Consider the following 12785-nt stretch of genomic DNA (forward strand, 5'->3'; position numbering starts at 1 on the left):
AGGGGTGGGGAACTTTTTTTCTACCAAGGGCCTTTTGGATATTTGTAACATTATTCGCGGGCCATACAAAATTATCAACTAAAAAATTACCCTGCTATATTTGGTCAAACATTTAATTAACTCACCCCTAATGTGATGGCTGGAACTGCTTCTCTTTGGTAAGGCGTGTGATGTTAGCCGGTATTGTTGATGTTGCTACTGCGTTGGTCAGTCTGGAGCGCAGTCGACTGTTTGCAATGGTAAGTTTTGAAAAGAACTCGCAGCAGTAAATTGTTCCGACTTACTTATTTAAAGGGTTTTCCCACTGGATATGTCATAAATGTCAGATAGATGCAGGTCCCGCCTCTGGGACCCGCACCTAACTCTAGAAAAGGGCCCCCTAAACCCCGTCGTACCTCTCTGTTTTCCGGCTGATTTCCGACCATGAAGAAGAAAACAGCATAGCTCGCTGAGCTACGCTGTTTCCGTAACTCCCATAGTAGTGAATGGCAGTGGCCTCTTTCAGCAGGATGTCATCCGTATTCCACCCGTATTTACGGACCCGTAAAAAAAGGGGGGCTGGAAATTATGTCACAATCATGTCCAAACCCCTTAAAAGGGTCACATGATCGCTCAGACACCATTTTCTCTGCTTCTCTTTATTCAAATATTGAAATCTCCTGATGTCGCCTAGCAACGCTCACGTAATTATGGGTGTACAAACGTAGCCACCCGTAATTATGGGAGCCCCACAGACTTCTATGGGCCTGCCCGTGCAGTAATTACGGCCTGAAATAGGACATGTTCTATATTTTTCAACAGCCCCCCGACACCTTTCCGTACACAAACGGGAAGATAACCGTGGCCAATAGAAGTCTATGGCCCCGTAATTATGGGTGTTTTTACGGTCGGGTGTATGGGGCCTTACAGTCTCCATGTGCTGTCATACACGCTTCGTTGGATGCGGTATGTACTGAGATACAGGATTGGTATTCCATCATAAAGTGATGGAATATCAGCGATATGCTATCACTTTATACAATGGTATTAACCCTTAAATAAGTGGCGTGCCAGGCTGCATAAGAAATTGATTGATGGATAGATCGTGTATTAGCCAGCAGAGGGAGCATATCTTATGCAGCCTCCCAGGTGGCTCAGAACAATGCCTCTCATTTGTCAGGCATGTGAAGCAGACTGGCCAGTGGCGTAGCTATAGAGGTCGCATTAGTCGCAGTTGCGACTGTGCCCTTTCAGCCAGGGGAGTCCAGAGCCCCTACCACAATGGCGGTGACAGGGCTGCTAGTTGCATTAAAAGGACAAACTTCATTACAACACCATTCTGCTGCCTGACACAGTGCGGTGCGCGGCAGTGTAATTAGCCCAACTCCTCCTCCCATGTCTCCTCCGCTCAAACTACGTGTTCTGAGGCGGCGGAGAAAAGGGAGGTATAGTCGGGCTACCTACGCTGCCGCACGCCGCGCTGTGTCAGGCAGCAGAGCGGTGAAGTAATGAAGTTTGTCCTCTTGTTTAAGAGGTGCACTCAGTGCACAGCATTAATGCCCATGTCTTTGGTACAAAGGGCAAGTGTCGGCTGGGGACCCCACTCTACAGGGGGATTATTACTTTGGGGCACAGAAGAGACACTATTACTTTGTAGGGGCACAGAGGGGAATTTTTACTTTTAGGGCACAAAGGGGGGACTATTGGGGGCACAAAGGAGGGCACTATTTCTGTGGGGCACAAAGTAGGCATTATTATATTGTACTGGGCAAAATGGGGAAATTATTAATGTGTAGGGGAATTATTACTTTGTAGTGTACAAAAGTGGGTATACTACAACTAATACTGTGTGGGGCACAAAGGGGGCACTATTACTGTGTAGGAGGGGCATTGAGGGTAGCAGCAGGATGGGTAGTTTATGTGCAGGGATGAGTCGCAGCTGGAAGAAGTCGTCATGGCAGTGTACCCAGATACAGAAGAAAAGGCAAAGCGGAAGACCAAAACCTGAGAAGTTGTCACCTGTGAGTCACTGGATGTAACTCTACTGTATTCATGTTGCACTCTCTCCGATATAGATTTTTTTTTTTGGGGGGTGGGGGAAAACGTATGTCCTGAGGCCTGTGCTGCTGATCTTTTAAGACCGAAGCAACCAACTAAAGAAGGACAAAGTTTCTGACACACAACTTCCTTATTACATATTCCTTCTTAAACAAGTTCTTAAAATCACTTATCATATTCATCACAAATCTGCACTTTTCAGCTAGTCTGATAGTACTGCACACATCACTCGTGACTTCTCGCATTGCATCATAAATGTATGGATTTTTGCCGTTGATGCTGTAGGGATTGCTGCTTTTTCACAAAAAAATTGGCATCTTACAGCTATTTTGCAGTAATAAACTGCGATTTGACTGCATCGGGTGAATAGAACTTAAAGAGGCTCTGTCACCAGATTTTGCAACCCCTATCTGCTATTGCAGCAGATCGGCGCTGCAATGTAGATTACAGTAATGTTTTTATTTTTAAAAAACGACCATTTTTGTATTTATGCAAATGAGGCTTGCAAAAGTACAACTGGGCGTGTTGAAAAGTAAAAGTACAACTGGGCGTGTATTATGTGCGTACATCGGGGCGTTTTTACTTCTTTTACTAGCTGGGCGTTCTGACGAGAAGTATCATCCACTTCTCTTCACAACGCCCAGCTTCTGGCAGTGCAGACACACAGCGTGTTCTCGAGAGATCACGCTGTGACGTCACTCACTTCCTGCCCCAGGTCCTGCATCGTGTCGGCCACATCGGCACCAGAGGCTACAGTTGATTCTGCAGCAGCATCAGCGTTTGCAGGTAAGTAGCTACATCGACTTACCTGCAAACGCCGATGCTGCTTCAGAATCAACTGTAGCCTCTGGTGCCGATGTGTCCTCGCTCGTCCGACACGATGCAGGACCTGTGAGTGACGTCACAGATCTGCACTGCCAGAAGCTGGGCGTTCTGAAGAGAAGTGGATGATACTTCTATGCACAACGCCCAGCTAGTAAAAGAAGTAAACACGCCCGATATACACATAATACACGACCAGTTGTACTTTTACTTTTCAACACGCCCAGTTGTACTTTTGCAAGCCTCATTTGCATAAATACAAAAATGGTCATAACTTGGCCAAAAATGCTCGTTTTTTAAAAATAAAAACGTTACTGTAATCTACATTGCAGCGCCTATCTGCTGCAATAGCAGATAGGGGTTGCAAAATCTGGTGACAGAGCCTCTTTAAGTAAAACTAAGGGTGAATATACACGTGGCAGACTTTCTGCTGATTTTTGTAGGTAAAATCAGCAGCAGATTACAGTACAAGGTAAGTGGATAAGATTTTACAGTGCTTCGCTGTTCACATTGGCCCCATAGACATTGAATGGAGGGGCATTCAAACTCTTGCAGTGAGAAGGAAAAGGGGGCTCAGGACCCCTGTTCTAGTGATCAATGAGGCCCTCAGCATCAGACAGTTATCACCCTTCCTTTGGATAGATGATAAATATTTTTCGCAGGACTACTAATTTAACTGTACAACCCTATAGAATGCATTGGGACCAATTTAAGGAAACTAAAGGGGTATTCCCAATATCATAAATTATCACCTATCCACAGGATAAGTGATAATTTTATGATCGCTGGGTGTCCCATAGCTAAGACCTCCACCGATCGTGAGAACTGGGGTCCTGAACCTTGACCGCAGTGAGGAGGACATTGAATGGAGCAGTGGTCAAGTATGTGCTCTGCCGCTCCATACAATGTCTATGGCAATGTTTCCCAACCGGGGTGCCGCAACTCTCCTCTAGTTCAGCGCTTCTCAAACTGTGAGGCGAGCCACACAGTTTAGTAAGGCGCCAGTTCGATCTCTTCACCTTTATTAAAGTTTGATCCCTCCGTACGCTGGTAGAAAGCATCGGCGCTGCGCAGGGATCCAGTCATTGTAGTTTGGCCGCTATAAAATTCAACTGTGACCCCTCCTCCTTGCGATCTTCATGGAGGAGGAAGGAGGCAGGCGGCGCTACCGTTGAAGCAGCCCTGAAAGAGCACAATACGTTTCTTTTCTGGCAAATCCTTGAAAATGTCGGCCGGCTATTTTACTAGTAAATAGCCGGATGCCATTTAACTCTTGGTAATGCAATAACTGAGTGTACACTACCATAAACCAGCCAGAGTGCAGGGATTCCTGGCATACAAGGGGTTACTCACGGTCTGCAGATGACTGCAAGTAACCCTGAGTGCAGGGACTCCATCATTACAGAAGGAGTCCTGCACTCTGGCAAATGGAGCAACATCTCGCCACAATTGAGTTCCCTATGTTTTTAAAAATAAATAAAATGATCAAATAGGGTTGTGTGTGTGTATGTGTGTATGTGTGTGTGTGTGTGGGGGGGGGGGCGGTTATTTCAATAAAAAAAAATGTCTGTGTCTTTTTTTAAAACTTAAATACTACTGCCTTGGTAATGGCCGCTGTAGGATTGACAATGACCATTACTGAGGCGGGGCTTAGTGTTAGCCAGTAAAAAGGCTAGCAGTAACCCCCCCCCTCTATTACTCCGGTACCCACCGCCACCAGGGGTACTGGGAAGAGTCGGGTACAATCCACTACCCGACTATCTAGTAATGGTCGGGCCTTGGGCCGGCTGCAGGCTGGTATTATTAGGATGGGAATGCCCTAAAACTGTGGTTCTTCCCACCCTGTTAATGCCAGCCTACTGCTGCATTATTGTATCTGGCTGGTTTTCAAAAGAGGTCATTTTACTTACCTCTGCAGGCAGAGTAAACCAGCCAATGACTTCCTAGTGAGGAGGATCTGGGGGTTCGGCCCCCGTTCTCACGATAGTTGGGGTTCCCAGCAGTGGGACCAGGGGCGTAGCTAAAGGCTCATGGACCCTGGTGCAAGAATTCAGCTTGGGCCCCCCTACCCCTCCCCAACACTACCAGAACCCTGCACACGCAAATGCCCAGCTGCCTTGCCCGACAGACTCCATTAATGCCCGCAAAGTATAATGCCTCGCATAGCTGCCCCCACAGTATAATGACACCACACAGTATAATGCCCCAATAGTTTCCCCCCACACAGTATAATGCCCCCCATAGCAGCCCCCACAGAGTATAATGCCCCCATAGCTGACCACCACAGTATAATGCGTCCCATAGCTGACCACCACAGTATAATGCCCCCCATAGCTGCCCCCACAGTATAATGCCCCTATAGCTGCCCCCAAAGTATATTGCCACCCGTAGCTGCCACATACAGTATAATGCCCCCATAGCTGCCCCATACACTATAATGCCACATACTGTATAATGCCCCCCATCGCAGCCCCATACAGTATAATGCCCCCAAAGTTGCCCCATACAGTATAATGCCCCCATAGCTGCCCCATACAGTATAGAGACCCCCATACAGTGTAATGCCCTCCATAGCGGCCACTTACAGTATAATGCCCGATGCAGTATAATGCCCCCCATAGCTGCGTGATACAGTATAATGCCCTCCATACAGTATAATGCCCCCATAGCTGTCCCATACAGTATAATGCCCCCCTTAGCTGTCCCATATAGTATAATACCCCCCAGCAGCTACCATATGAGCCCACCCCTCTCATACTCAGTATAATGCCCCCATATGTATGTACCTAATAGAAAAATAATAACATAATTACCTATCCCCGTTCCCACGACGGGTGGAGGATCCTTCTCCTCCTCTGCACTAGGCTGTAAGTGACGTCACTACATCACGCCTGCCTGCCCCTAGACCAGGGGTCGGGAACCTATGGCTCGCGAGCCAGATATGGCTCTTTTGATGGCCGTATCTGGCTCGCAGACAGGGCTCCTACCTGTCTATGGGAAGGATGCATGCACCGCGCTCCATCAGCCCGTGCACCGCGCTCCATCAGGCCGCGGTGCACGCTGATATTGGTAGTTCTTTGATGGCCTGATAAGCATTGGCGGCAGTGGTGAGCGGCAGGGAGCATGGACTACATTTCCCATAACTCCCTGCATAGCCGCGCCGTCTGCAAGCACGCACCTGCGTCCCCTAGTGAAGCGGCATCTGCCTCCTCCCTTGTGTCTCCCTTGGACGTTAACGGTAGGAAGTATTCTATTCGTCGTTGGTTAGCAACAGCATTAAAACGTTATTATGTTATAAAAAAAAGAGTTCGGAGATTTGTTGTTCTTTAAAATTAAATACAAGTCAATGTGTGCACTTTATGTACAGTGAGACTATTTAATAAAGTTCAATTATTTATTACGCTGGGTGTGCCTGCTTGTATGTACCACTTTAAGTAGTAAATGCTTTAGTTCCCTATGGGTCTGAGCCTCTCTTTTTTGTTCATTTTCTGTAAGACCAACACTTTTAAAAGGGCCACTGACAGATACAATTGCTCCAGCGGTCACTTAGTACACAAAGGAGTGTTCCTCTCTGCTGCACTAAGCCACCGCTGGACCTAAACAATAATTCGCTGTAAAATAATAAAATAGATAATTGACATAACTGACAATGCGTTGTGTGACATGTCCAACATTCCAGCTTCTTTCTTCTGCGAATGCCTCAAAGCTGGCATTCTCTCAACATCAGGTGGGAAGAATGCCAGCTTCCAGTCATGCGCAGGAAAAAGAAGAAGCCAGACTGCTGGACTGATGTCATGCATCGCAAGCTCACAATGTAAGTTATTTATTTAATTTTTTTACTGCTAATTACCATTGTTTCAGTCCAGTTGTGGCTTTATACAGCAGGGAGGAGCATTCCTTGCTGTACTAAGTGAACATTGGAGCGATTGATCTGTCAATGGCCCTTTAAACATATTGTACGGCTCTCGCGGAATTATATTTCAAAATATGTGGCGTTTACGGCTCTCTTAGCCAAAAAGGTTCCTGACCCCTGCCCTAGACGCTCGCGGCCCAGTGAATGCTGGAGAAAGGCTCGAGCATTGAACCCAACTGAATGTGCGTCCTGCGGACGCAGATTCAGTTGGAAGCGGGACCAGCGTGGTGTGGCAACCGGGGCTCTGTGTGCCCCCTTGGCTTAGGGGCTTGGACGCGGTTAAGACCCCTATAGCTACGCCACTGAGTGGGACCCCTAGCAATCCTAAAATTACCACCTATTCTAAATAAGACCTGTCACCTCTCCTGACAAGTCTTAATTTAAGACTAAGTTTTAGTAAATACTTGTATTCCCTGTGAAATAACAGTTCTGGAACCTCTTTTCTTAGAACCCTGTATTGTGTTATTCCTCTGCTATTACTCCTGGAAATGAACAAATTGCCAATTCTTAAGTCTGACACCGTCAGTAATAAGTGGATGGATGTCAGTGTGTAGGGGGATTGCATGGCATCTCATCGCAACTTACCACACATGGCACAAGTTGTCCATATGTTAATAAATCAGCCATTTTTCTAAAAGGGCATCACTATGTGCCACCATATTGCCTGTCACTTTTGAAAAAACACTATAAAGCCCTTTAATTTTAAAGGGCTGTTCGACCAAACAGGAAACACCTTTATTGCAAACTATACAGCGGCCATGGCACTGCCAAGTTCCGGAGCAGGACGTATATCCTCTATGCAGTCATCAGTGAAGACTTTCCTGTTTCATAGGCAGCACACAGGTGTACGAGCTGCCGCCTGTCACTGTGGGACACATGCCCCCTCTCTGCGGCCGTGTAACACGAGATATTATCCTTTGCCTTCGTCACCAGGCCCTCGGCGTGATGTGCAGCCAATAAGCGAGCCGGAAAAGGCCGCGTTTCAGCCAATCAGCTCACTTCCCCTTCCAGAAGCGGCCGGGAATCATCCAATCAGCACTCTGTTTGCCGGCAGTTTTAGGCGACGCGCTGTTATGTAGGGAGAGCTCCTGTTTGTGTCTCCCGGAGCCGGCTACCCCCGGTGGACCCCTCGCTGCCCCAGCATGGAAACCTTTTGCAGCTACGACGGCAGCGAGCGCTTCTGGGTAAGACCATAACAGCGTACCACTAATATGTGCCCTTCATAACGCCCAGCCCCGCTCACGGGTGACATTTATGATCCTCCTTCGGGTGTACTGGGTGTAACATACTTTCAGTTTTCCAGCTGGATCAGTATTTGGGGTCAGTTGGTGGTGGGTGTGAGATTGGTTCTGGTGTGTTCTCGTGTGGCAGAGGGGCATTGCAACTCTATACCATGTATTATCAGTGCTGCCCAGGGCACAGGGGGTGCTCATGTATCAATATTGTGCTCCTGTCATTGGGAGGTCTGGTCAGAAATATTCCTCCAAATGCCATCTGGCATATTCGCAGTATAGCGCACGCTATGTGCCTTATCGGGTTGATAAATGTCGCTTTACGTGCCCATGTCTGTATATGCGCCTTTCGAACGACAACAAGAAAGTTGGTGGGTGTCCCTGAAAATCGCGTGTGACATGTATATAACTCGTGTTACCAGTGCCAATTGGCACGCTGCGCCTAAGGACTGGCAGCGTACAGGAGTTTGGCAATTTTCATATCTGACGCAGACTATTTCCATGGGGCGAATCACCCATTTACCTGAACTCCATCTATTAGGCCTCGTTCGCACATGGCAGATTTGGTCAGTATTTTGTATCTGTATTTGGAATCCAAAACCAGGACTGGATGCAAAGAAGAATATTTAGGATCCACTCCTGATTTTGGCTCCAACATACGGATGCAAAATTATGACCAAATCTGCAATGTGTCTGTTTTAGTAAATACTTGTATTCCCCGTGAATTAACAATTCTGGAGCGTCTTTCCTTAGAACTCTTCATCTTGCTGTTCCTCTGTTATTTCTCTTGGAAATTTATGAATAAATTGACAACTGGGTGTTACTATTTCCCTTGTCAATGGGATGTGTCAATATGCAGTCTGAAGCCGTCCAGTGACTACTCCGACTATGTAGGGACACACTCTATTGACAAAGTGAAAGGTAAAGCCCAGCTGTCAATTTATTCATGCATTTCCAGGAGGAATAACCGAGGAATGCTAAGATACAGCGTTCTAAGAAAAGATGATCCAGAATTGTAATTGTATGGGGAATGCAAGTATTTACTAAAGCAGACCTGTCCAGAGAAGTGACCGGTCCTCTTTAAGGCTCTGCTTAAATAGCATTATAGCCCTATGTTCGGCACTGAACGTATTCAGAGGCCCCCGTATGCTCGACCTATGCCAATAGTGTTCTTTTGCTTGGGTGATGTGTGTGTGTTTTTTTATTTTTTATTGAATAGCATAGTAGACTAAGCTATTCTTTACAGAGGGATCTAATGAAGAGCGAATAACGCATGGTGTGCATTTTTTTTTTCTATAGGCCTCATTCACATTGATTTTCTGCCCTATGTTTAGTGTGTACGTTGGGATAGCTTCTAAACTTACTATAGGTCTTTACTATCCTGATGGAGACCAAAAAAGTGTCTCTTTGGCCTCCACTGGATTGGTATACGTTAGCATAATTTATTTTTTTTGGAGGTTGGAATAACGCAGTAGACTACGCTATCCCATACTGAGGGATCCTAGTAAAAAAAAAAAAGTATACCGCTCTACCGTGCGGAGTGAGGATCACAAGCACTCTGTCCAGGGATTCTGGCCCTGGGGAAGCCCCTGACATCACTATCCAAGGGCAGAATCCCTGGCCAGAGAGTTGCCGATGCTCTGGCTGGGATTTCCAGGATCTTAAAGCTCCTAACGTCACTGTTCATATATGGACAGTGATGTCAGGAGCTTCCCTGGGCACATCGCTTCAGGTAGCGCGCTGCCCAGGGGTGGCTCAGGTGTTGTATCCCACTGTATGCCTATGCAGTGGGTTACGTCACTACCCTCCGTCTGAGGTATATTTCGGGACTCCTGACGTATACCTCTGATGGAACAAAGAATGTAATGTGAATGAGACCTTACTATGGGATTCTATGGGTAACTTATGCCACTGTATGCCCATACAGCGCCATGCGATGCAGCCTTCCATCGGATGTATATATTGAGACATTCTCCTGACCTCTATCTCTGACGGAAGACTCTAATGCTATAATCTGTTTCATGTAGATATTTAAATGTAATATGTAAAATGGCATTTTACAGGGGGTTGTCCAGTTCTAAGTGCAGCCATCATTTGATATCCCCAAGGGAAGCTGCTGGTACCTGCAAATTTCCCTCCATCATTCCAATAAATGGGCTAGTAATAAACCCCCGGCCAAATACGTATTGACGTCAGGGCTTTTCTGGCGCCCATATTCCCTAATACAGTGGTCTGCAACCTGTTCTGCTCAGGTAGTTGGTGGCAATTTCTCCCGAGCACGCTGTCTGTTCTTCTCTGTACATGTGTATACTGTGCCCCTGTTTGTTTGGCAGAAAGGATAGGATTGCTTCGTCCCGTGAATGGTCTTCCTGTCCAGAAAATGTTGACTCATGTTTTGGCATTGCTGCACTGTGTATCAGTCACAGGGTCATACCGCTTTCTTTTAGAACTGTGTTTAGGATTTGTATTTGAGCATAGAGGATTTTTAAGCGTATGGATGGGATCGCAAGCCCTGCAAAAAAACAAACAAAAAAAACCCACAAAAAAATCTGTGTTGATAGACATGCTGCCGATACAGATCTCCTAACCTGCTTGTACAATCCACACACCAAAATGGGATACACCCACATATCTGCCGGAAATTATTATTTTGTCGCCATAGGTATATTGATGATTGTTTTTATCCCATCGTCTGGCAGTGGTTTTGCTATTGATGCGGTAATAATTTTTGTGATTCTAGGATATCAGTACCATAAAAATAAATTGGCGTTAAAAGTTTGGGATTGGGCATAGCTTTGTAATATAATGCCTGTCCTGATCCTCCAGCTTGGCACCAATCGTGGTGCATGCATGAAACTTTATGAAAGAATGGGGCAGATTTACTAAACTGTGTAAGATTTAGGGTATGTTCCCACAGGTCGTAAAAGTATGCAGCATTTCAGACCTAGAACACGCAGGGAATTCCGTACGAAAAACCGCATCAGATTCTGGTGCAGATTTTCAGCCAGCAACGTAGCTGCATAAAACAGATGTTTAAAAAAAAAACCAAAAAAAAAAACCAATACTTCACTGGTTTTGCCATAGCGACGCGTCCCTCTGTTCTCCGTTTAGTCCGGCCTCCTGAGATGCGGCTGCCGACCATATAACCGCTGTAGCCTGTGATTGGCTGCAGCTGTCAGATTGGAAGAAACGTCATCCCAGGAGGCCGGTCTTCACGGAGAACAGCTGGGAAGAAAAGGAGCCGTCATTATGACAACGCCAGGGGGGTAAATATTGGCTAGATCGTTTCCGCCGCAAAAAGCTCAACATTTGCGATTTGTTGCAGGTTTTACTTCCCCCATTGAATTCAATTGGGAAAAGCCGCAACAAAAGTTCTGCAGCATAAGGCTACATTCGCACGAACGTAGCCCACCTCAGACGTGAAAAACTGCCGTTTACAACGTCCGAGGTGGAACCGTGCGGGACACGTTGTCACGGATCCCCCACATACTACAGTCTATGGAGAGATGCGTATGAACGGCCCCATTGAAATGCATGTGTCCGTGTGACGGCCGTTGTTTTAACGGCCGTCACACGGACGACATTCACGTTTGTGTGAATGAGCCCTTAATTGACATGCTGCGAAATTGTTGCAGGTTTTCCCAATTGATTTCAATGGGGATGTAAAACCCAAATGTTGCAATTTAGGATAAACACATCACACCATGTCTTTATGGACCTTGCTTTGTTCATAAGGGCACAGTCATGCTGGAATAGGAAAGGGCTGAACCCCAAACTGTTGGGAGCTACAAATGTCTTTGTAATTAATGCGCATGGCCGTGATTTCCGGGTCGGCCAGCCACGGAGTGACAGCCGTGAGCCGCCCGCAAATTGCGTGCTGTGCTCATGGCTGCGGCCATTATTTTCAATGAGCCCGGACCGCAGAACACGGCCGTAATAAGGCTTGCAGGTTCTTTCTGCACTCCTGGGCCAATCACGGACCGTGAAAACCACGGTCGTGTGTATGCTCCCATAGGAATGAATGGGGCCGCAATTCTCCCGTGTATTTTCGGGGGAATTGTGGCCGCAAAAGCACGTTCATGTGCATGGGGCCTTACCCTTAGTACCTGTCAATAAGCGTATTGGGCTTTCCATTACTCCCATGCATCTGATTTGAGTGCTTGAGATATTGTAAGTGGGGGGGGGGTGGGAAGGAGGACCTCCAGCTCACCATTCGTTGTGTCTGGGAACAGACAGCGCCCGGATTCCCGCACGGCCAGCGGCAAACAGGAGAAAAAAGTGAACCACAATCCAGCGCTGGGTGAAAGTAAAAAGGTACTCCTGTTCCAATTTTATTGATATAACAGTAAAAAGACACGTGCATGCCATGAATAAGGACACGAGACGTGTCAGAAACGCGTAGGCACATTCCAACAAGGAAAACTTTGATTCTTTACCCATCACTCATCCCTGTACTCTCCACATCGCAGAACTACTCTATTTAGTTCTTTTTACTGTTATATCAATAAAATTGGAACAGGAGTTCCTTTTTACTTTCACCCCGCGCTGGATTGTGGTTCACTTTTTTTCTCCTGTTGAGTGATTGAGATTAGTGGTGGTCCTTGCTGCCAAACGCCCACCGATCTTACTTTTATGATGTGGGCCGCGCGCTCATTTAGCACTGTGTTCCCTTTTGGCCAGGATCACACATGCAGTTTGTAGCTCATTTTTTTGATCCAAAGCCAGAAGTGCACCCGTAAGGAGTGAAAGGTAAAAAGAAAAGACATTCATTTTCTTTCTTT

The 12785-nt window shown here is 46.6% G+C and overlaps 1 protein-coding gene across 2 annotated transcripts in view; it reads left to right on the forward strand.

The window, feature by feature from the left end:
* Positions 1–7808: 7808 nt before the first annotated feature.
* The window catches only part of LOC142655687 (multidrug resistance-associated protein 1-like), a 108641-nt gene continuing 103664 nt past the window's right edge, over positions 7809–12785 (forward strand). For both annotated transcript variants that reach the window (XM_075830159.1, XM_075830160.1), the window contains exon 1: positions 7809–7956. In XM_075830159.1, the coding sequence (XP_075686274.1) occupies positions 7915–7956 (42 nt within the window). In that variant the 5' untranslated portion in view covers positions 7809–7914. The remainder of the gene's footprint in view (positions 7957–12785) is intronic.

The sequence above is a fragment of the Rhinoderma darwinii genome, chromosome 6 (assembly GCF_050947455.1).
Source record: "Rhinoderma darwinii isolate aRhiDar2 chromosome 6, aRhiDar2.hap1, whole genome shotgun sequence".
Lineage (NCBI taxonomy): Eukaryota > Metazoa > Chordata > Amphibia > Anura > Rhinodermatidae > Rhinoderma > Rhinoderma darwinii.